The sequence below is a fragment of the Carlito syrichta genome, unplaced genomic scaffold (genome assembly GCF_000164805.1).
Source record: "Carlito syrichta isolate Samal-C Ts95f unplaced genomic scaffold, Tarsius_syrichta-2.0.1 Scaffold288977, whole genome shotgun sequence".
NCBI classification, from domain to species: Eukaryota; Metazoa; Chordata; class Mammalia; order Primates; family Tarsiidae; genus Carlito; species Carlito syrichta.
Genome location: NW_007233073.1, coordinates 447,572 through 472,338, shown reverse-complemented (window position 1 = coordinate 472,338; position 24,767 = coordinate 447,572). Strand labels below are relative to the sequence as shown.

The following is a 24,767-nucleotide window of genomic DNA, read 5'->3' as shown; positions in this document are numbered from 1 at the left end:
CAATTTACTTCAATTTGAAGTATCGAATTAAAAGTGAATTCGTGTATATTCCATCATGTTTACATAGATTTATTCTTTTTTTTCAATGTGTTTCTTTTTGTGTGGGGTTGCCTCTATAATAGGTTTTGCTATTAGCTATATTCAATTGTTTTGAGACACTTTTTATATGAAGTGTTCCTGTTTTGTTTTTGATAGATAGACATGCTGTGCTATTATGCTGAGTGGTATACTTGGTGCTGTACATGTAAAGCAAATGTAATTTTTTAACTTTTAAAAAATCCTGGGAAACAATGTAATAAAGAAGAAATAACATCAAGGCTTGAATTGGAATAACTGGCTTCTGAAGTTTAAATTTCCCACTAAAAGATCTTGTGACCTAATTAGATATTACCTAATCTTCTGATGTCCTGGTTCCTCAACAGAATAATGAAATGATCTATAAATTGTTTCTAATTATAAAATTCTATAAATTGTACTTTAAATTTATAGTTGACTGAATTCTGCAATTCTTAGATGCTGCAAGGGTCACAAAAATCCTTATTAAGAAGTTAAAATAAACTTGCATCATATCTTTAAAAATCTGTCTTTAACTTTTCGCTGCCATGAATTCTAATAGTTTTGAGCCCCCCAAAAGCATTTAAGATCATAGTTCATTTTATACTTACTTTCAGGCAATTCAAACTTTTTGATAGATATCAACAACTTTATTATGTGTTAGAGATAGCCATTAGTCAGTCTCTCCCTCCTGCTTTTCCTCTCTCTGTAGCTCCATGGTATCAAGAAAAAGTATTAACTTACCAAAAGTAAACAATGAATTAATTGTCTGGAAGAAATGGAACATAAATAGCTTGAGTAAACTTTTTAGAATAATTCCCTCTGTAAATTTTTATCTAGTTAAAAGGAAGCTTATGTTTAAAAATAAATGCTAATTCATGTCTCCTGATATGGATAAAGTCATTTGTCAATGATACTTAGTCCTACTAAACCCCAGGCACTATATCATTTGGGGGGATAAAAGCACAAATACTAGATGGTCATTGTCTTCAGGAGTGACTATTTTAAAGAAGATAAAGTAAGCCAAAGACACACAAAGGACTGCGGTAAAAAGAGAGTGACATTTGACTCAGCGTGGTAACGTCAAAGAGGGTGTGGTATAGAAGTAGTCTTTTTTTAAAAAAAATTTCATTTTAAAGATGTAGGGTACAATTCAGGGTTAGGCATACAAAATGGTCATTATACAGGTAAAGTTTGGGCCTCACTTTTGTCTCCAGTTCACCTGGTTTGAGATCAGGTACCCTTATTGATGAAGTGTGCCCCCCTTCCCTAACAGTTTCCCATTACTCCAGTCGAAATCTTGTAATGCTATGATATTTGTTCAGGGTTCGCTTATGAATGAGAACATGTGGTACTCAGTTCTTTGTTTCTATGATAGATCACTGTTACAGGCACTAAACCTATCAAAGTTGCTGCAAAGTTCATAATTGTGTCCTTCTTTATGGTTGCATAATATTTTATTGTGTGTATGTACCACATTTTTTTAATACAGTCTACTTTTGATGAGCAGCAAGTTGGTTCCAGGCTTTTGCTATTGTGAGTAGTGTTGCAAAAAACATGTGTGCACAGGGATCTTTTTTGAAGGATGATTTGAGTTCCTCTGGGTATATTCCCAGAAGGGGGATTTGCTGGGTCATATGGGAGGTCGATATTTAGATCTTTTAGGAATTACCACACTGTTTTCCACAGAGGATGTATTAGTTTACACTCCTACCAACAGTGTAGAAGTGTTCCCTTTTCACTGCATCCTCTCCAGCATGTTATTTTTTGAGTTATTGATGATGGCCATTCTGACTAGAGTTAGGTGGTATCTCAGTGTAGTTTTAATTTGTATTTCTTTGATGATTAGTGAGGCTGAGCATTTTTTCATGTATCTGTTGTCTGCTTATATGTCTTCTTTTGAGAAATGTCTATTTGTATCTTTTGCTCACTTTTTAATAGGGCTGTTTGGTTTTTTTCCTTTTGGAATGTTTGAGTTTCTTGTAGATCCTGAATGTTAGGTCTTTGTCGGATATACAGTTGGCAAATATTTTTCCCAATTTGTGAGCTGTCTCCCCGCTCTCTAGAGGTTTATTTGACTTTGCAGAAGCTTGTCAGTTTGTCACTTGTCTATCTTATCTCTTATGGTATGGACACTTGGGATTTTGATCAGAATTGGTTGCCAGTTCCAATTTCCATAAGGCTGTCTCCTGCATTTTCTAAAGTTCTTGTAGTTTGTGGTTTTATGTTTAGGTCTTTGATCAATTTAGAGATGATTTTTTTGTATGGTGATGATAACAAGGGGTCTTGTTTTAATCTTCTGCATGTGGTCAGCTGGTTTTCCCAGCACCATTTACTGAATAGGTTCTCTTCTCCCCAGTGGTTGTTAGTGGAGGATTTATTGAAGATGAGTTGGTTGAGAATTTGGGGTTTTGTTTCCTGGATCTCTATCCTGCTTCATTGGTTTGCATGTCTGTTCTTGTACCAATACCAGGCTGTTTTGGTTATTGTAGCCTTAGAAGTATGATACCTCTTGCTTTGTTTCTTTTCCTGAGGATCATTTTGGCTATTCATGGTCATTTATGACTCCATATGAATTTCTGTATTGTTGTTTCCATGTCTGTGAAGAATGATGTTGATGATTTAATGGGTATTGCATTAAATACGTAGATTGTCTTGGGTAGGATGGACATCTTAACAATGTTGATTCTCCCAATCCATGAGCATGGAATATTTTTCCATTTGTTTGTGTCATCTTTGATTTCTTTGAGCAATGTTTTGTAGTTTCTTTTGTAAAGGTCTTTTACTTCTCCAGTTAGGAAGATGCTGCGGTATTTCATGTTTGTGTGTGTGGCTATTGTGAATGGGATTGTGCTTTTTATTTGATTCTCTGCCTGTTTGTTGTTGGTGTATAAGAATGTGACTGTCTTTTGCATGTTGATTTTGTACCCTGAGACTTTGCCAAAGCCCTTTATCAGTGCAAGGAGGTTTTGGACAGATTCTCTTGGGTTTGCAAGGTATAGAATTATATAGTTAGCAAAGAGGGGTAGTTGGACTTCCTCTTTTCCTATTTAGATACCACAATTTCCTTCTCTTGTCTGATTGTTCTGGCTAGGACTTTCAACATTATGTTGAACAAGAGGGGTGAAAGTGGCCAGTCTTTTCTTGTTCCAGGTTTCAGGGGAAATGCTTCCATTCTTTGTCCCATTAGCAGTTTGTAGGCTCTGGGTTTAACATAGATGGCTCCTACTATTTTGAGATATGTTCCTTCTATACCTAGGTATTCACGGGTTTTTATCAAGAAGGGATACTGGATTTTATCAAAAGCTTTTTCTGCACCTAATGATATAATCATGTGATTCCTATTTTTACATTTGTTGACGTATTTAATTACATTTGTGGTCTTGTGGATCTTGAACCAGTCCTGTATCCCAGGGATAAAAGCCTACTTGGTCATGGTGGATGATTTTTGAGATGTGCTGTTGGATCCGATTTGCTAGAATCTTGTTGAGTATTTTTGCATCTATGTTCATCAGGGATATTGGCCTGTAGTTCTTTCTTTGTTGGATTTTTATCTGGTTTTAGTATCAGTGTGATGTTAGCTTCATAAATTGATTTGGAGAGAGTACCATCTTTCTCAATTGCTTGGACTACTTTCAATAGGATTGGTATCAGCTCCTCTTTCTATGTTTTGTAGAACTCTGGTGGAAAGCCATCTGGTCCAGGACTGTTTTTTATGGGTAGTTTTCTTATGACAGAGTCAATTTCCTGGGTTGTTATTGGTCTATTTAATGTCTCAATTTCTTCTTGTTTCTACCTTGGGAGGTTGTGTGATGTCAGAAAGTCCTCCATTTCATTTAGGTTTTCAAGTTTGTTTCCATATGGGTATGCATAGTAATCTCTGATCATTTTTTGTGTTACTTCAGGGTCCATTGTGATTTGATATATTGCATTTCTGATTGTGTTTATTTGGGTTTTTTCTCTCCTTTTCTTGGTCAGTCTGGCTAGGGGGGTCCATCAATCTTGTTTATCCTTTCAAAGAACCAGCTTTATGTTTCACTGATTTTTTTTCTATGATACTTTTGTCATCTATATTCTGTATTTGGGCTTTTACTTTGGTAATCTGGATTCTTCTGTGAAATTAGGCTTTTGAGGATCTTGTCTTTCCAGCTTCCTTAGGTGATTTGTTAGGCTATTAACTTCTGATCTTTCCATTTTCTTGATGTCTTTTTGCTAAGAAATGAATTTCCTCCTCTCTGTACTGCTTTCATGGTATCCCAGATGCTTTTGTAATTTGCATCTTTATTTTCATTTGCTTCCAGAAATCTTTTAATTTCTGCTTTGATTTCAATGTTGAACCAGGAGTTGTTCAGTATCATGTTGTTTAGTGTCCATGCCTTTGTAGGTTTTTGGGTAGCTTTGCACCTGAGAATACAGACTTTAGAACTCAAACAATGAAGAGTCCCAAGAGTGGCTGTTCTTAAATCACAAACCCAGAGATTAAGATATTAATAGAGAGAATGAATAGAAATGAGGAGAGACAAGAAGAAAGAATGAAGAGTTCATAACTGAGATGACGGCAGTAAACAATACAGTAAACAAAATAAATAAAAACTGACAAGCATGGAAAGCAGAATTAACCAAGCAGAAGAAAGAATCTCAGAGCCTGAGGACAAAAATATGGAACTAATGCAAACTGTTAAAAAAACTTAGAAAAGAAACTTTAAAAGACAGAAAAATCCTCCAAGAGATGTGTGATTATTTAAAGAGATTGAACCTAAGATTAATTGACATTCTTCATGCAGATAGAGAAACAGAGACCACTCTGGAACAAATATTCCATAAAATTATCCATTATCTAAGAGAACTTCACTCATCTCGTTAGAGACATGGCCATTCAAACTCAAGAGTTTAAAAGAACCTCTGCAAGATATCAAACAAGAAGACTAACACCTAGACACATAGTAATCTGCTTACACAAAGTAGGTATAAAATAAAAAATCCTAAGGGCAGTAAGATTACCAGGAAAGACCAAGTAGAATAGCAGCAGACTTATCTACAGAAACACTACAGGCTAGAAGAGACTGGAGACCAATCTTCAAAGTTCTCAAAGATAAACAATTTCAACCAAGAATTTCTTACCCAGCTAAACTAAGCTGCACCAGCAATGGCTAATTAAAATCTTTCCCAGTTATTCAGTCCCTAAAAGTTTATACTGCCTCCAGCCAGCCCTATAAGAAATGCTTAAGAAAGTACTACAGGCACGCACTACCACCCCCAGCTAATTTTTTGATTTATTGTAGAGATGTGGGCTCAGGCAATCCCCTTACCTCGACCTCCCAAAGTGCTGGATTACAGGCTTCAGCCATCACTCCTGGTCTTTTTTTTGAAAATTAGACTTTTTATTGATAAAAATTTCCTTCTTAGAACTGTTTTTGCTGTTTTCCATAGGTTTTGGTATGATCAGTTAACATTCTCATTTGTCTGAAGGAAGTTCTAAATTTCCCTATTAATTTCTTAAGTAGGCCCACTGGTTTTTTTAGGTAAATGTTGTTTAATTTTCACGTATTTTAGTTTCCAAAGTTCCACTTGTTGATTTTTTGCTTTATATAATTGTAGTTAGAAAATATACTGTTCCTCCTTATCTGACTTATCTGATTTAGTCCTTTCTTAATTGGAAAATTTTATGTAAAATTATTTTTAAGAGTTTAGTGAGATGTAAAGCTTGATTTCAAATTTATTCAAAATTAGGAGAGGTAGGCCTGGCAAGGTGACTCACACCTGTAATCCCAGCACTTTGGGAGGTCCAGATGGGAGGCTTTCTTGAGGCCAAGAGTTTGAGACCAGCCTGGGCAATATAGCAAGACCTTGTCTCTACTAAAAAAAAAAAAATCAAAAAATTAGTCAGGTATGGTGGAACATGCTTGTAGTCTCAGCTACTTGGGAGGCTGAGGCAGAAAGATTACCTGAACCCAGGAGATTAAGGCTGTGGTGAGCCATGATCCATACCATTGCACTCCAGCCTGGCAAAGAGTAAAAAGCCAACTAAAAAAAAAAATTAGGAGAGCTCCAGGGCTAATGACTTTTTAAAAAGGGCCACTGCTACTTTCATTTTCTGTGGAGCCAACACACCGGACAACATGTAACTCAGAAACCAAGCTGCTTAATATGTATTCTTAGATTTTAGATTAACTTTGAGATTTGATTATCGCAGACATCATCTGCCAGACAAAATGCAGATTAATCAGCCTGCATCTTGGTCTTTTTAACATATATGAGAACATATCAGCCTTGGGTGTAAGTTAAGAACTAGGACAGCTGTCCTTGTCAGGTGAATGCCTCTCTGCACCCTCTGCAGCCAGCCAGTGAACTGGGATCAGGAAGAGAGAAGTGAGAATAATGTCTTAGATCACCTTAAATTGTATTACAGTAACTCATGATTTCTGTCAAGGAGCTTGCAGCATTGCTGGAGTGTACCTTTTAGTATCCTGGGGATGAAAAGCAGGTATAAATAAATTGCATACCACTGGCTTTCAGACTGTGCTAGCTCTAATTTTGTTTGAACATTGAAATGTTGCTGTTGAAGGAGTCTTACATTCTAAAGGAGCTTAAATAGTGAGAGTACACTGTGAGAGGAAGCATTATTTTTAACTATAGCATAATAATGGGAAAACTAGAGAAAACAGAATAGATTCTTAGGAAGTGAAAATGAATAGGGAGCTCATAAAAATTAGAAATAATTTTCCATCAGGCTTTTTGGTGCTATACAGAGAGGCAACAAGAAACGATTATGGATTCTCCAGAGTCTAGGAAAAGGACAGCAAAATTTGCTTTTGAGCAATAAAATAAGTCAATGTGTAGTGTGTATTCTCTAGGTATCATGTAGAAATAGAAAGAAATATGATTTAAGAAGCGTTGATATATTGTCTGTTATCTTAGTTACCAGGTGAAGTAATTTCTGTTTCTAGGTAATTTATTTGTGTATATGTGGAACTATATATACCACATCTCAGTTATCAGGCAAAGGGCTTTACATCTCGGGGAATTCATTTTGTTCTTTTATTTATTTATTTATTTTTATTTTTGAGTTGGAGTTTCACTCATTTTGTCCTTTTAAACACAGTATATAGATTAGATTAGTGGTTTTCAAATTATCCTAATTACCAGAACCATCTAGAGTCTTTAAAATAAAGGATACAGATTCTTAACCTCTGCCCTACATGTGCCAATATCAGAAATTCCAGAGGAGAGCCCTGAGATTTGTCTTTTTTGCAAAAGCTCCTAGTAATTCTCATGGTAAGACAGATCTGGGAAACATTATATTAAATGATGTGTAAATTAGGTGCCACAGTTACTTAACGTCTGAATCTACTTAAAATTTTTCTTTAGATGAATTGTAAATGTGATAATTTATTGTAGCTCATCTCCTAAATAGTACCAAGGGTCCTATATTTTCTCTCCAAATTACATTAAAAAGACTCCAACTTAGGTGTAGTTAATGGGTGATAGCAGAATTATATAAATTATATATATAAACGTATTTTATACGTTTAGTAAAAGCTTTTTGCTAATGGTGGAGATTTTATCTGTGTTTTTAGTTCTGAACAAAGGAGAGGGTGTCAATACACTTTTCCTTTCTACCTGGTAGACAACTGATTGTATTAGCTTACTGATACTCTCTCTTTAGAATGTTTCACACCTCCTTCTCTGTACTTCATCTACTTAGCAAGCATACTTCTCATCTTGATTTTGTTCAAATAGATTTCCTTTCCTGTGAACCATCATTTTATTACCTGCTAGCATAAGCATTTAGACACATGTAAAGTTATGTTTTTATCTTGTGTTAATAAACCGGCATTTTCATTTTATGTTTAGTTTCTGGGGAAACTGCTCAAGTTATTAAGTTCAGACCCAAAGGGTAGACACTTGGAGAAGGCTGTCAGGTGACAACAGTGCTTATTTTCTTTCTTTTTTCTTTTTTGAGTTGGAGTCTCTCTCTGTTGTCCAGGTTGGAGTGCAGTGGCATGCTCATGGCCACAGTAGCCCCTACCTGCTGAGTTCAGGCCATCCTTTGGCCTGAGTCTTCCAAGTAACTGGAACTACAGGCCTGTGCCACCTGCCTGGCTAATTTTTTTATTTATTGTAGAGACAAGGTCTCACCAAGTTGCCCAGACTGGTCTCAAACCCCTGAGTTAAGGCAATCCTCTCCCCTTGGCTTCCCAAAGTGCTGGGCTACAGACTTAAGAAACAGTGTCCTGCCAGTGCTTATTATTTTCTTCTGCTGTCAAATGCTTGAGCATGAAGGGGAAAAACTCAAGTGTAATTTAAGCTGTGATTTCTAACCTAATGCTTTAAAGGGATTTCTGATTTGAGGCACTGCTTGAGACTAACTCATCCTCTTAAATAGGAGCCCGGGGCAGTGACTGGACACCACAAGACAAGAACAAAAGGGAATTTAGGCTTATCTTGTGACATGTGAAGCTGAGGTGACTGCTTGAATAATTTCCTCAGGCAGAAGTGGGAAAAAGTACCATCCTGCTGAGCTGTCAGAGCATGAAGTGCAGGAGGTTTTGAGAATGAATTCCCAGTTTCCAAGGGAAGTAATATACTAATTTGTCAGAAGTGAATATTTGATTTTTATATATACAAAAATATGATGCTTAACGCGTTCGGGAAATGCATTAGTAGGCAATTTCATCAGTTAGTTTGTCACTTAGTTTAATATGAATATTTGACTCTATCAATGATATTTACTGACATCAAAAATGCTATCACACAAATGTGTGTAACAAGAAGGGCTACTGCCTTGTTTGGTGAAATTATTATGAAAGATTTTTCACACAGCTTTTAGCAAATGTGTACGAAAGAAAATTTAATTTGCACAGTCAGTCTATATAATGCATCTAATACCATGAACTCAAGATCCAGAAAGTTATTGCAGATAGATTAAAGACTTTTTCTTAGAAAAGCTCTTTAGCTCTTCTACGAAAAAGTAGTTGTGTGTACTAGCTGTCACATCTTTATAAGCTGAGAAAAAAACAATAGTAAAACTAACAAACTAAAATTGAATATCTTCATTAAAAATATTATCTTGCTGGGCTCGGTGGCTCAGCCTGTAATCCTGCGCCTTTGGGAGGCTGAGGTGAGTGGATTGCCTGAGCCCGTGGGTTCGAGACCCGCCTGGGCAACTTGGCGAGACTTCATCTCTACAATAAATCAAAAAATCAGCCGGGCATGGTAGCGCGCGCCTGTAGTTCCAGCTACTTGGAAGGCCAAGGTGGAAGGATCGCTGGAGCCCAGCGGGTCGAGGCTGCGGTGGCCGGGAGCGGCCACTGCACTTCAGTCTGGGTGACCGAGCGAGATTCCAACTCAAAATAATAATAATAATAATAATAATAATAATATCTTAACCTTTATCATATTAAGAAATTACATATCTTAACAACATACCTCTTAAATATTCAAGCATAACTTGGTTGCAAAGACTTCCCAGGGTGTAAATCACTATGTAGATTTTCTCTAGATTTCTATAATAAAAATCATCTATCATTTTCAAGCAATTAAAGAGGGATGATTAATTACTATGTAAAAGGGTTTGCAATATTTATGGATATTCCTGTGTAGTGTTCCTATAAGCCTGTGGTCTGATAAGATCTGTTATATATTTTAGCCTTGTTCTAAGCAAGAATGTACAACATTCTAGATTGTATAAAAATCCTAGATTTTTGATGTGTAAATTATGTTAATGTTATCAACCAAAATATCCATAAATACCAATTTGGGAAGATACATTTCAAACGGCATACCATAACTTTTCAGAGAACACAATGTCATTGAAAGCATTAGGTATGTAAAAATTAAAACTTTAGACAAATTAAATTTAGCATAGTTAATTTGAGCAAAAAAAATGACTTGTGAATTGTGCAGCTCTCAGAACCAGGAGAGATTCAGAGAGCTCCACCCAGTGAAGCAAGCAGATAGTATTTGTAGACAGAAAAAGAAAGTGACATACAGAAACAGCTTGATTGGTTACAGCTCAGCATTTGTTTTATTGAGCATGATATGAAGAGTCATTTGCCTTATATGAACATGGAGTGATCAGTTTACAGCCTGTGGTTGGCTAAAGTTTGGCTGCTGTGATTGGCTGACACACAGTTCCAAGAACATACTCTTCAGGTATGTTGGAGATTGTGTATATACTAAGTTAGGTTGCAGTTTGTTATGTAGGGATTCGAAGTAGGAGACTGGAGGCAGCTTTAGGCCACGTTTTTTATAAATTTAACAATTTCTAGAGCAATTATTATTTTCAATAGTGATATTTTAATATCTAAATTAGAAAGTGCTTATTTTGAAGAACATTTAGTATATAGAATTTGCTCATTTATGTTAGTTAAGGCTTTGAATATTAAAGTGCCATACAGTGCGACATGTAGAAAATAATGCGTTATTAATACTCTTACAGTGCCAACTGCATAGTAGATGCTATAATTTTATAATAAGAATCAGTAATTGCATAACTATAAAGAACTATCTAAATTGGTTTTGTATTATTTGTGTAGCTTCCCCTGTTGTTTACTCCTGTTAGTCACAATGTGATCAGTAAAAAGTTTAGACACCTAGCAAAAGTAAAAGATAACATGAAAGTAAATATTTGATTAATATGTTTGGACATTTTTTTTTTTTTTTTTGAGTCGGAGTCTCACTCAGTTGCTCAGGCTGGAGTGCAGTGGCACACTCATGGCTACCCAAGCGTCGACCTGCTGGGCTTCAGCGATCCTATCCTCCCACCTCAGCCTTTCAAGTAGCCGGAACTATAGGCATGTGCTACCATGCCCAGCTAATCTTTTATTTTTTTGATTTATTATAGAGATGAGGTCTCGTCAAGTTGCCTAGGCTGGTGAAGAACCCTGCAGGCTCAGGCAATCCACTTGCCTCGGCCTCCCAAAGTGCTGGGATTACAGGCTGAGCCACCAAATCTGGCCACATTTGGATTTTTTAAACCAATCTACAATTAGGCTCCTTTTTTGTATTTTGAATACCATTTTCCAAGTCTTTTCATGGATCTACAGGTGAATTATTTAAACTTTCAATGTTTCACGTATTAAAATATAGATTAAGGATTTGGGATGCTAAATGTTCTCAGAGGCCTCATTCAGTGTTAAAATGATAGATTTTTAAAATATTCCAAGCTGTATATAATAGGTATATAAGTTATAGCCATTTCATTTAAAAGATATCCCTCTAAAAAATGAAGTTGATATTACTCCAGGTAGAAAGTGATGCCTGAGAAATTGCTAAAGATTGAAGGGAAGGATCTGGAAATGCAGACATAAGTAAATTCAGGAAAGGAAAAAAAGGAAGAAGAACATAGCACAGCCACATAAATGCAGATAGAATTTGAAATAGAATCCAGGATCAAGGCTGTGTACAGAAGAGAAAAACACAGGAGAGTTGTAAAAACAAAAGGATGCAGAATTTGCCAACAGTTTAGGTGACAGTGTGAAATACTAGGATGAATTAGTATTTTTTGTGCATATTTGTTTGTCTGATCATTGTGTGCCATATAAAACTTGTGGGGTCGGCTAGGCTCAGTGGCTCAGCCTGTAATCCCACGCTTTGGGAGTCTCAGGTGAGTGAATTGCCTGAGTCTGCGGGTTCAAGACCCGCCTGGGCAACTTGGCAAGACCTCATCTCTACAATAAGTCAAAAAAATTAGCTGGGCATGGTAGTGCACGCCTGTAGTTCCGGCTGCTTGGAAGGCTGAGGCGGAAAGATCACTGATCAGGTCAATGCTGGGGAGGCCACAAGTGTGCCACTGCATTCCAGTCTGGGCGACAGAGTGAGACTCCAACTCAAAAAACAAACAAACAAAAAACTTGTGGGGGTTATGGTATGGCACCAAAAAGTTTCATTGTAAGTAGGAGTTTCATTTTCCCCTAAAACATAAAAGCTTGTAATATGCTGATCACTGTGCTAAGAGTTGTGTACACAGTGTTGTGCTTCCTTCCATGATTCTCTTGGAGCTCAGTCTTAAAAACTTGTAGAGGAGACAAAAATTCAACACACAAATACTTATGTAATTAAAAATTATGAGAAGTTTGTAAAAAAAAAAAAAAGCCTCAGATTGAGTGGTCAAGGAAGACTTCTCAGAGGAAGTAACATCTAAACTAATACTTCAAATGGGATTCTCAAGTCACAGTAACGAATGGGTAAGTATCATGGGATATTGAACTTAAGCTAAGGACAAATATGGGTTATGTCGGGTTTAAATCTCTCATTTTTTCCAGCTGTAGGTTTGGATCAGTGTTAAATTGCCACATAGAAACAGAGGTAGATTTTGGTGACTTCCATTACAAGGAAAATGAGGGGGTATGTAATGATTTTTGTAAAAAAGACTTGTGTATTAAAATAATAAACCAGAGTTTCACCTCTTTTCCTTTAAATATTGTCTTTACTGGTGTGGAAGACAAAAAAAATTAGTCAGTTGATTAAAAAAAAGATATTTAAGAAATATAGAACTATGCTTTCTTAATGTTAATATAATTTTGGCATTTGTGAACTCATCACTTGGGACTATATTACATTGCATTCTGTTAAAATCTTATTATAACTTATTATGCCATTTTTAAATGGTAAAAACACAATTTTCTGAACTTTTAAATCAATGCTTTTAAACCTTCTTCACTTTTATTTCTAATATTGACCAGGCTTTTTTCAATTAAATACTTCTTTGCAACCTCTAATCAAATAAGTTCCATATAAATTCTTAGTATTGGAGACATTGAGAACTATTTGTCCTCATTCAAATAATAAATGAGATGTGAAATGGGTTACAGGGTATATGAGACCCTAGAGGATGCTTTCAAATAGTATGTGAGTTTGCAGAGTTCCAAGTAGCAAATGAGTTTCAAATTGATCAACATTTATTCCTTTTAAAATCCACTTAGGCAAGTTCCAGAAAGGCACTGTTATACAGTGAAGGCAAAACAAATAAACAAATGGAGAGAAAATCTTGATAAGATTTTGACCGTTCTTATACATCTAAAAGCATACAGAGATAAATATAGCTGAAATAAACTTTGTGGTTTATGAAAAAAACAAAAAACAAAAAATACAGCAATCATTCTCATATGACCTGAATACTTAGAGATGATGTGTTTGTATATTCCATTTCACTCAATAAGAGTAGCAGAAAGAATTCTATGTGAATAAAGAAACATGTCTCAGGTTCTGAATGACCCTATTTCTGTATCACATACCTGCCCTTCTTTGATATTTTTTTCTTCCTTCCCTCAACACAGCACAGGCCACAATAGGAAAATAATCTGTGAGAGAGTGGCAGGTGGTGGCCGACCCTGAAAGACTCCAGCAAATGAAATTTCTTCATTCAGAATAGTATAAAATGAGACATTTTATAAGGGGAAAGGGGGCTGAATTGATCTAAGCATTTTAATTTACAGCTATATTAGGAAAGAATTAAGGGGTCTTAGCACTTCCTCAAATTAAATATATCAACTATGTGGCACCCTCCAACTGCACTGCTTGGAGATTTCCAGGGATTTCTTTCATTTGGCACAGTTCAGCCTTTGGGCAAAGGGCATATTTGAATATCCTTTACCTTGAGAGATTTCTTACATTCCAGAGTAAAAACAAGCTTTCCCCACCACTTCTCTTTGGTGGGAGAAAATGGATAGACTCACCAGCTGCCCATCACAGATATAATATCCTAATGTCAAGATTTCTCCCCTATGGCACAAACCCTCGCACATGTGGGCAAACATCTGGACTTTCTCATGTCGCCCTGTGGGAATTGGGGAACTGATAGATGGTCCTTTTCTGGCTGCTGCTTCTTTCCGTTTCTCTAAATCAGGGTCTGATGTCTTCTGTTAATAAGTGTATATGAAACAGCTGCAAACTCACTTGTTAACTTGCAAGTAGGGAAAAATCTCAGACCCTTCACAATTTCTGACCTAACATGTCCAAGGAATTGCGAACCCAAATAAGTATGGGAACCATGTGACATGAATCGAGAGAAGTGGGTCAGGTGTAAAATAATAAATGACAACTGCCAATCAGCCCTAGCATAAGGTGTATAACAGGGAATACTGGAGACTGCAGCAACTGACGAGCAATTATCTTCTTGTGAATTAGCCTGCTTTTAAGTATTGGCAACCTTCCTGACTTGAGAACATGCTTTCAGTTAAACAAAACTCCTGCAAACTGGGTCAAGTTCAGGGGTCACCATTTGATCTTCTCTGTCCTACGTGGTGAGATATTCAAGAATAAGGATGAATTTATTTCTTCTTGGTAACCATGGAAACCCTTGGCACAATACATAAGTAGGCACTCATTCTTCTTTTCTGAATCAAAAATTCTTAACAAGCCATATATTATAAATCCAGACATTAGCTAAGAAGAAATACAATATAATGCCAGAAGTTCAACAAAAACTTTGCCATGATTTTTTCCCCCAATATGGAAAGTCAGATTAGGTACACATGAAATATTTTTGTTTTTGAGTAATCTTCTTATAATACTTGGCCTACATATTATCTGTCTCAGCGTTTTGTTTTGTCTGTACTGTTACCACACTTATTTTTATTATTCATTTCTGTGCTCAGCTTCTTGCACAGGTTAAATATGGCTCTTATGACCCTTGTTTTATGATATATGGTTTTTATCTGTCTGGTGCAATAATAGAAAACTTCCAATTATTCTGGGCTATTTTGTGTGTGTGATATGGCCAGAGACAGAGTTAGAAACATAAAATTTGTTAGACTAAATCTGAGTTTTATTTCATAGAAATTGGTTTTCAGTCTTACGTACACAATTGCAAAGATGATTAAAAAGTCTTTTGTGTTGAGTCCAGCAAATATTTCCCTAATTATTGACCTAGAAAGATCAGATTCTAAGTTGACTTTCTAAAAGCTCCCAGGAATTGTAGGTTTATATGATAAAATATTAGATAGTTGTCTGAATGTATGTATTTATAGAAGTTTAACTATGTAACCTTTTAGTCAGGTACAAAAACAGGTTAAAAGACAGCTTCTTATAGTTTCATTTTTTTCTGAATTTTTAATTATAGAAAAACAAACAATCAGTGGACACTATTAAGAAGTATTAGGGAAAACATAAATATATTCTGGAAAATTATTAGTGGATAGCAGGGAAGATTATTTTACAACCGAATTGAAAAATAGATCAAAATGCTTGGGATTATGCTACCATAGCCACTGAGAAAATAAATGTGAAAATAATAGGTGAGATATTGATGAATTATGGCAATAAGTATAGAATAAATGCTTTTTATTTGTTGAGGTATAATTTATGTAAGTAAATTTCATTATGCTTAGTTGAGCAGTTCTATAAATTTCAACAAATATACAGTCATATAACCAAACACCACAACCAAGATAGAGAATATCTCCATCATCCCCCTGTATCTCCCATTCCTCTATATTTAATTCCCTCCCTCTACACCCAGCCTCTGGCAACACAGATATGAGTTACTTCTCTGTAGTTCTTACTTGTATAGACTATCATATTCATTACTTGATAAAAAGATGCAGCCTTTTTAGTCTGACTTCTTTCACTTAATATATTGCTTTTAAGGTTCACAACTGTTGTTGCACATATCATTACTTTGTTCTTTTTTATTGCTGTGTAATATTCCGTTGTATAGATTTAATGCAGTATACCTATCTATTTCCCAGTTGAGGGATATTTGGGTTGTTTCTAGCTTTTGGAGATTATGAATAAAGCTTGTATAAACTTTGTGAGTGGGTTTTTGATTAGGCAAGTCTACTTTTCTCCTGGATAAGCAAATACCTACACACGGGATTGCCATATCATATGGAAGTATATGTTTAATTTTACAAGGAACTGCCTAATCAGTTTCCAAAACAGCTGTATCATTTTGGATTCCTACCAGTGTTGCATTGGAGTTCCAGTTGCATCACATAAGATATGGGCTTTTTATACATTTTAAGCAAGAATTGATTTCTTTTGAGTTTTTCTGAAAGTATATTACAAAGTAATATACAGCATTATATTGGAATTTTGTATTCTTTTTTCAAATACATGGTGACCAAATAGTGGCAGGTTAAATCAATTTATTTTTCTTTTGAGCTAACAGAGTGTTACTTTAAAGTGTGTGTGTGTGTGTGTGTGTGTGTGTGTGTGTGTGTGTGTGTGTGTGATGGTCATTTATATATCATTTAAAATTTTGGGTCAATAATTCAGGGTTTTCTAAATATAGAGAAAGATGAATTCTAAGCAAGTTTCTAGCGCCTTATTAATGCTTAAGCCTCAAAGTTCCAATGTAGTTGACAAAGTCAGTCCATCTTTATTTGGAACATTCAACAGCCCATGAAAAGAACAACTTAAATGAGCTGGTTTACTTTATAAAATTTCCAAGCTGATGATACCTCTAATGTAAGTAGAATTGACCTCTACAGATAAGGCAGGTCATTTAAACTAAACTGGATTTTCAATTGCCCTTTAAGTCATTCGGTAAGGTACTAATGGGATTTGGAGTAATATTTGGCTTTCCTGATTTCCAGAATGGCAATAGTGTCTTGCCTACAGTGTTTAACGTTTGTGTTTTAATATCCTTCCATACATTCTGGGGGAAAAAACCCCACCAGAAATGAAAAATGAATTTTCTAGAATAGAGGCACTTGGATCTGTTCCTTTTCAATGATCATTTTCTTAGGACTAGTTTTTTTGTTTTTTTAGAATAATTTACAAAGCATTTGGCAAGACTAAATTAAACATAGAACAAACACTGTAATGCTTCAACATTCACAAATTTGTTCATGAAGTGTGATTTGTTATAAAAAAAAAGTCTTTTAAAAAATGTTTAGCATAACTAACTTTTCTAACGAGACTGAGACTGCAATTACATTATATGAATTAGCAATTTTAGTATCTCAACTTTTTCATTAATTCTCAAGAATGCTCATACTTAAGGGTTAGCAAATTGAAGCTATTTTGGCAGAACCTTTGAGTGAGTTGTGTATGAGAGCAAGACCTAACTGTCTACTCTCTTGAATACTTCTGTGTCTTCCCATTGGCACTGAATTCTAGTAGAAGCAATATCAAAGTGCTTCTCATGTAGTATGAAGTGTAAATTACAGTAGAGATAAGCTTTATGCAAACAGCAGCCCCTCAGACGTGCTACTTACCTATGTGACCCACTCAGAATTCTGTAACTTTCATAGGTGTCCAATTATTTAATATGTGACCATATAAAGACCAAAAAAGAAACACTTTGGAACATTTGCGCTTATACACTAGAATGGAGCTATAAATGTGTATATATCTCTAAAGTTGGTTTACAGATAGTTGTATGTGCGACAACTGCACTTTTCACAAACTTTGATTCTTATATCAATTTCCTATCCCCTCTCATTAAGAAACGAATGACTATCATGAGCTGTATGGCCAAGTCAATAGTTTTTTTTTTTTTTAAATCCTCATTTTTTTCCTTTTTCTTACAGTTTCTTCTGAACCGTTTGTTAGCATGTTCTATGCTGTATTGCAGTGAGAAATACACATATTGGTCCAAGTCATTTATTAGTAATTTATTTATCTTTGTTTATGTCTTTTTCCCATTGTTCACTTAACTACAGAGTCCTTTTTACTATGGTATGTTCTTTCAAATACTGACTGCTGATGCTGAGTTTTTCTTATTGGGAATAATTGTATGGTTTTGTATTAAGCATTCTTTCACACTTTTGTTTCCTCTGCCCATAAAAGGTCTTTCACTCATGATATTGGTGAAAAAAGGATGCATTTTACTGTCCAGGCACTGTTAAGTAGACTGTATTTGTCCACTAGTTATATGCATACACCTTTCCCTAGTTACTTAATTTTCTTTGTGCCAAATTGGGGAAAATAACCTGGCAACCGTCAAGAAAGAGTTGCAAGTTTGGGGAAGATGTCCAGAGATTTGAGATCAGTAATTTGACCTTTTAAAACTCTCTCCTTCAAGCATGACATTAGTAAATAATGTACATGATAACTTTTAATGAAGGATAGAATTTGAAAATGAAATAAAAGTTCAACTCCCACATACAGCTTTTGTGAGAAAAAATGAAATGGAAACATTTGGTCATATATTAGTGGAAAAAAAGGAACTTGTTTTTAAAGTTTGAATTTGCTGGAAGTTCTTCATTATGAAATTATGGTGAGACTCCTAGGAAGTATACAACATATTTGCATAAGTATTAAAATAATTCATCATGATTAATTCTATTAGAGTAAATCTTCACTCTAATCACAATCTGCCATATACTATAGTGGTTTGTCAGTATTTCATATTTTACGGAAGTTTTGGTCGAACTGCAACTCCTGTAACAGCACAAATGTCATCTGAGTTCACTGTGATTAATGTGGCTCTGAAAAAGATCTAATAGCGATTAGCCAGTTTCGTAAAGTGTTACAGAATAAGGTCTGTGTGAAAAAATTTTGAAGTCATTAAAACATAGCTTCTAGCAAGTTACTCTGGTAGCAAATTGGGTTTCTAGAAGGATGAGGAGTTTTAACGTGGAAAACAGATGACCTAAGAGGAACAGGGGGCAAATACCTGCCTTCAAATATTTTAAGGATCAGAGAAAAACAAGGCAAATCTAAAACTAATGGTTGAAAGTTATAGGGTAGTAGATATTAGTCTGTTGTATTAAGATTTCAGAAAATTTAAACTTATGAGAAACAGAATGAGCTCCATTGGCCTAGTGAATCCAATAAGGTATTGTTTCTGTTCAGGGAAATATGAAAGGTAAGATGACCTCTTATGCAGACTACTGCGAAGTGTTTTTTTTTTAAAGGTTCAGAAGAGGATTGGTTATCTTGGGGTAAATTTTAAATTCCTTTCAACCACAAGTTTCCATTGCTTAATTTCCTTCATCGTGTCAACAGATTTTTTATTCATTTTATTTTTATTTTATTTTATTTTAGATTTTAGTGGAGGCTTCCGTGGGAGATGGCTTCACTGGAGATATTGCAATTGATGATTTGTCATTCATGAACTGTACCCTCTACCCAGGTAAGAAAGAACACTTCAATGTAGGAATATTTCCCAACCAGTTTACTTTGAAAAACTGCCAACAAAATCATTATTTCATTTGTACAAATATTTTGGAAAAATGCCCTCACTTTTATTCTGTTTCTCAAATCTATTAAGCCTAGGAAAGATTGTTGTAGATCTTTGCTAGTAATTAGTTTTAGAGTGTTTGTAAACATGGTAAAGATATTTGAATTTGTTATATCTCTGTCTCATTACAAATAAAGTGTTAGGAAGTCGCTTCTTATCACACACAAAATGCTAGGAACTTCATTCTGAAGTTAAACTGCAATTCCATTATATTTGAAAGATTATAATAACTAAACACATTCCTTTATAATTGTGTTGTGTTGGAGATTTTATTCATCTCTAACTTCCCAGGTACCTTCATTGATATTTTACTCTTGGACCACATGGTAAATATTTCTAAGATTGTCGTCAACCATTTTCTCTCCATATTATGGGTTTATAGCTATTTTAAAGAAACATTACATGTTTCCCAGATATATATCTCTATCCTTAAACTTTCCCCTAACTCCAGACTCATTAACTACTCAAACAACTCAACCTGGATGTCTAATAGGCATCTTAAAGAGAACGGTGGAAAGTAACTTAAAATAGGCTTTGAATAGTGTTACCAGGGAAAATTCATTCTGGGCAGTGCACAGTGATCTAGTAAAACTGGATACCAAACCCATGGAGGGTAACCCTGGCACTCAGATGGAAGGCTTTTAAAGTGCACGACAAGAGGGAATACAGCCTCCTCCCTGAAGTGATCAGAGACTGGGACCCAACAGTACCTTTCAATTGTTGAAAACTCCATCATGGTCCATAACCTTAGTATCATTGAGCAGAAGAGCTCTAGCTCTGCCCCAGGCATAATCAGGGGGCTCCATTCCAGTCCTTCAGGTTATAGCTATGTGACACAGTTCTGATACTCCCCTCCACCTCAGTATTCTAAAGGGACTGATGGCCTTCATTACTCTGTGTAGTGGTTTTCTTTTCTTTTCTTTTTTTTGAGTCGATGTCTCACTCTGTTGCCCAGACAGGAATGCAGTGGCACATTCATAGCCACCTCAGCCTTGACCTGCAGGGTTCAGGGAATCCTTTTGCCTCAGCCTTCTAAGTAGCTAGAACTACAGGTGCACACCACCATGCCCGGCTAATTTTTTTGATTTATTGTAGAGATAAGATCTCACCAAGTTGCCCAACCTGATCTTAAACCCCTGGCTCTGGCAATTCTCTCACCTCTACCTCCCAAAGTACTGGGATTACAGGTATGAGCCACCATACTTGGCTTGTGTAGTGGTTTCCATAGAATTCTACAGACAGCCAAATGCTTCTCAAAGGCCAGCAAAAAGGAAGTCAGACTTGAACAAGTTTATCTTTATTTCCCAATGTCTAAAAGTGAGTTCTAGATTAGCAATTGCCTCTCAATCCTGCCAATTCTCCATGCCTTCCTCTCAGCAAATGACAGTTTGTTCCACATTAATACATCTGGTCAGACATTCGCTTTGAATTTATCCAGAACCCACTACTTCTCATCACTTTCCCCTTGGTTTAAACCACCATTGTCTGTGTATGGATAATTGTAATTATCTTCCTGTGTTTGTCTTTGAACACTGTATTCTCAAAACAGCCACCCGCATGATCCTTTCAAACAGGCAAGGTCATGCCACTCTATCATCAGAATGTTTCTATGGTTTCCTCTCTCATTCAGAGCAAAGCTCAAACTTCTTCCAGTAGCTTCCAAGGAATAAATAAATGGCCCCTCCCATCTCCTCACTTCACCTTCTATCAGTGAGCATTTTCGTTTACTATTTCCTACTAAAAAGACCTCTTAGTTAATCTTGATCACTCCAGCTAATTTATGGTAAGGACTTTTTCACCTTCTTTTCCCTATTCCTGGAATATGCTTCTCCCAGATGTCCACGTGGCTTTCTCCTTCAGTTTTTCCTTGTGTCTACCCCAAAGTTTCCTCTTTAGTCAAGCCTCTGAACACAACACATAACCTCTTAGTCCTCTGGCATTTTCTGTCTCTGTTCCCTGTGTTATTTTTCCCCCCACAACACCTATTATCCTTTTAGTTAAATTTCTATTTCCCTTCCCCAATATTAGTTGCAAGAGAACAGGCATACTACCTACTCACTGCTTTATCTCTGATACCTAAAACTGTACCTGGTACATGGTAGTACTCAATGAATGTTTGTTGGATGAATGGGTGAATTAAGGGAGGAATGCCATATTTTTAGGTGTTTTTTTTGTTGATTTTTTAAAGCAGGATTTATTGAGATGACAAGAAAGCTTCCACAATAGGAGGGGACCCCAGGGGGTTGCCCTACATTATTACATTAAATATTACCGAAATATTAAGTGCTTCCATGTGCCAGATACTATGTTATGTGTCAATCAGCTTTGGTTGAAAGCCAAGCCTTGGTGGCTTATAACCACAAAAATTTACTTCTCGCTCTCACATGTGTGGGTTGGTATAGAATAATAATAGCAACCTGTGTATTTCTTATTCATAGATTTATATATTTCCACATTGCTTTAAGCTATGTATCTCTGTTCCTTGTGTCCTGCTTCTCTGGGACCCAAACTGAAAGACAAAGTCCCTATTTGAGACATTCTGTTGTCAACTCAGAGAATGAAACAAGAAGGCATACGAAAAGTTTCTATTGGGACATGGTGTACATCATGTCTGCTTATATCCACTTATTGCCTGTAAGTCAGAGCAAGTCATGTGGCCAAGCCTAAACATAGGCAGAGAAGCATTTTCCACCTACAGGGAGCTTGGCAAGGGCAGAGAATGTAGAAAATCCTTACAGGATAAGGAGCTGATACATGGACACAATAATACTATTGAACACTCACGTGCATTGTCTCACCTAATCCTATATAACCTCTTAAGAGTCCGTAAGAGTGCCTGGTTCATAGGTGAATAGATGTTGAATGTTGATTAGGAACAATGTCTTCATCGTTCCTATTTTACTGAGAAAACAGAGAAGGAGATAACCTGCTCAAAGACCCCCCACTATAAAGTGGCAGAACTCAGTATCTACTTTTTGATACTATAATATTAACCACTAGTATTACATTGCTCATTACATACACTAACCCTGAAAGAAAGAGGCCAAAATTTCCATTTTACAGATATAAACAAACTTAAAGAACACAAATAACCTGATGAAAGCACGGGAATGACAGGAATGAGATTTTACCCAAGCTGGTCTAATTTCCATATTTCCATGACCAGGGCTTTTCTTACATTGCCTCACCATCTGATCTTAGGGAGAGAATCATTGTGACCTCAGAGGCAGAAGAGGACAAAAAAGAACACAAAAAGAAACACGAATCATCGTTGAAACAGTTGCTGCCCCAATTATTCTACTAAATCCATCCTGAGGCCCATGGTTCCCAGAGAAAGCTAGAGGGCTACCAGAGGCATAGGCTGAGACAGGAAATATCAGTTACAGACCGTTAGTCCCAATTTTCTGGTTCAAGTTTTGGAAGAAAAATATGAAACTTTAAAAACTGTTTCAATTGTATGTTTTTGTATTGGCTTCATAGCAAAAGAAACTCTGGGTCAAAACCACAAAACCTCTTGAAGCCATAGGTTTCATAAAGAAATTTGAGGTAATTTTGTCATAAGATGAAACATTAAAATAAAAATTAGGATCTTCATTAAAAAATATTATTCTAAATGCGTATCTGTCAAATTTCCTTTTTCATAAGCATCATGTTGGCTGAGGTAAGAGTAGTGCTTGCAGGTTCACTTACAGACATCAATTTCCTTTCAATATTAACTGATTATTTGTCTATAGCAATTTTCCTCCTAGGCCAATAAAACAAAACAAAATAAAAATTAAAAAAACATGTACACACACACAATATCAACCTAACCCACAAGATGTAGGTTTCTACTGTACCCACACTTTTATTTTATAGAAAATGACAGAGAAGTAGATTTTTTTTTTCTGTTTCCTCCAAATCAACCTCTTTCTCTCATACCTGTCTTGTTATTTTAATGACAGTCAGTATTCTTCAGCAACCCAGGCTTCAACACTGCAGTCATCTTTGACTTTCCCCTTAAACATGTTCAGTTGCAAATCCTGCCGATTGCAATCCCAAAATGTTTCTCACATCTGCTGTCTGCTTTTTTTCTTTGCATCTGGTTGCAAGCGGTGTTCATTTGAGAGGGAAGCTTTTAAACTACAAATGTTTATTAATTTATCACAATAGTTGCTACACCATTGACATGGTGTCTTTTCACTTTGTCCTAAGACATATCATCATTTGCTCTTCCAGATTCCATCTCATTTTCTGACTTCTAGATGTTTCTAATTTAATTTTCTAATCTAATTCTGAGTTATACTTTATTTCAATTATTTGATGATGTTATTTTTCCAGCTTTATTGAGGTATAATTGACATATAAAATTATATAGGCATATAATGAAGGTGTATAATGTGATGTTTTGGTGTAGGTATATATGGGAAAGTAATTACCATAAACTAATTATCATACCTATCACCTCACATAGTTACCCTTCATCTGTGTGTGTGGCAAAAGCACTTAAGATCTATATTTTTTTAGCAGATCTCAAGTGTACAATACCTTATCATTAACCATAGTCACCAGAATTTTTTCATGTTGTAAGTGAAAATTTGTACACTTTAATCAACATCTCATTTTCCCCAACCCCTGACCCTTCTTAAGCATTCCTCTACTCTGTTCTGTGAGTTTAACTTAAGGTTCTACTTAACATGTGAAATTAGGTAGTATCTGTATTCCTGTATTCTGGCTTACTTCACTTAGCATAATGGACGTGGCATTGTTCTGAAGTCCTAACGGTAGGATTTCCTGATTTTGTAAGCTGAATAGTATTCCACTGTGTGTGTATATATGCCACTTTTTCTTTATTCATTTATCCATCCATGTATACTTAAGTTGTTACCCTATTTTGGCTGTTGTGAATAATGTTATAATAGACATGGAAAGGGGGTAAAGATATCTCTTTAGGATAGCAATGTTATTTCCCCTGGATTTACACCTAGAAGTGGGATTTCTGGTTCAGAAATTAGTTCTATTTTTAATTTTTTGAGGAACCTCCATACTGTTTGCCATAATGGCTATACCTGATTATATTCCAGCCAACAGGGTACAAGTGTTCTCTTTTCTCCACATCATCACCAACACATACTAACTTTTGACCTTGGTAACAGTCATCCTAACAGATGAGAGGTGATATCTCATTGTAGTTGTAATTTGCATCGTCTTGATCATTACCAGTGTTGACTCCCTTTTCATCTACCTGTTGGCCATTTCCATGTCCTTTTTGGAAACATGTCTCTTCAGGTCCTTTGCCCATTTTTAACTTCAAGATTTTGTTTTTGTTTCGAGTTTTATGACTTTCTTACACATTTTGGATATTAACTCATCAGATATATGGTTTGAAAATATCTTCTATTTTGTAGATGGCATTTTCATTCTGTTGATTGTTTTATTCACAGTACAGAAAATTTTTGATTTGACATAGTTGCGCTTGTTTATTTTTGCTTTTGTTGCCTGTACTTTTGATGGCACATCCAGAAAATCATTGCTGAAAACAATGTCATGTAATTTTCCCTTGTTGCTTTCTTCTAGGAGTTTTATGGTGTCAGGTCTT

The 24,767-nt window shown here is 35.7% G+C and overlaps 1 protein-coding gene across 1 annotated transcript in view; it reads left to right on the top strand.

Moving 5' to 3' along the window:
- The window catches only part of MALRD1 (MAM and LDL receptor class A domain containing 1), a gene marked incomplete at both ends in the record, with an annotated part of 488,577 nt that overhangs the window by 25,618 nt on the left and 438,192 nt on the right, over positions 1-24,767 (top strand). Inside the window, one exon of the mRNA XM_008054043.1 lies at positions 18,994-19,081. Coding sequence (XP_008052234.1) covers positions 18,994-19,081 — 88 coding nt within the window. The remainder of the gene's footprint in view (positions 1-18,993; positions 19,082-24,767) is intronic.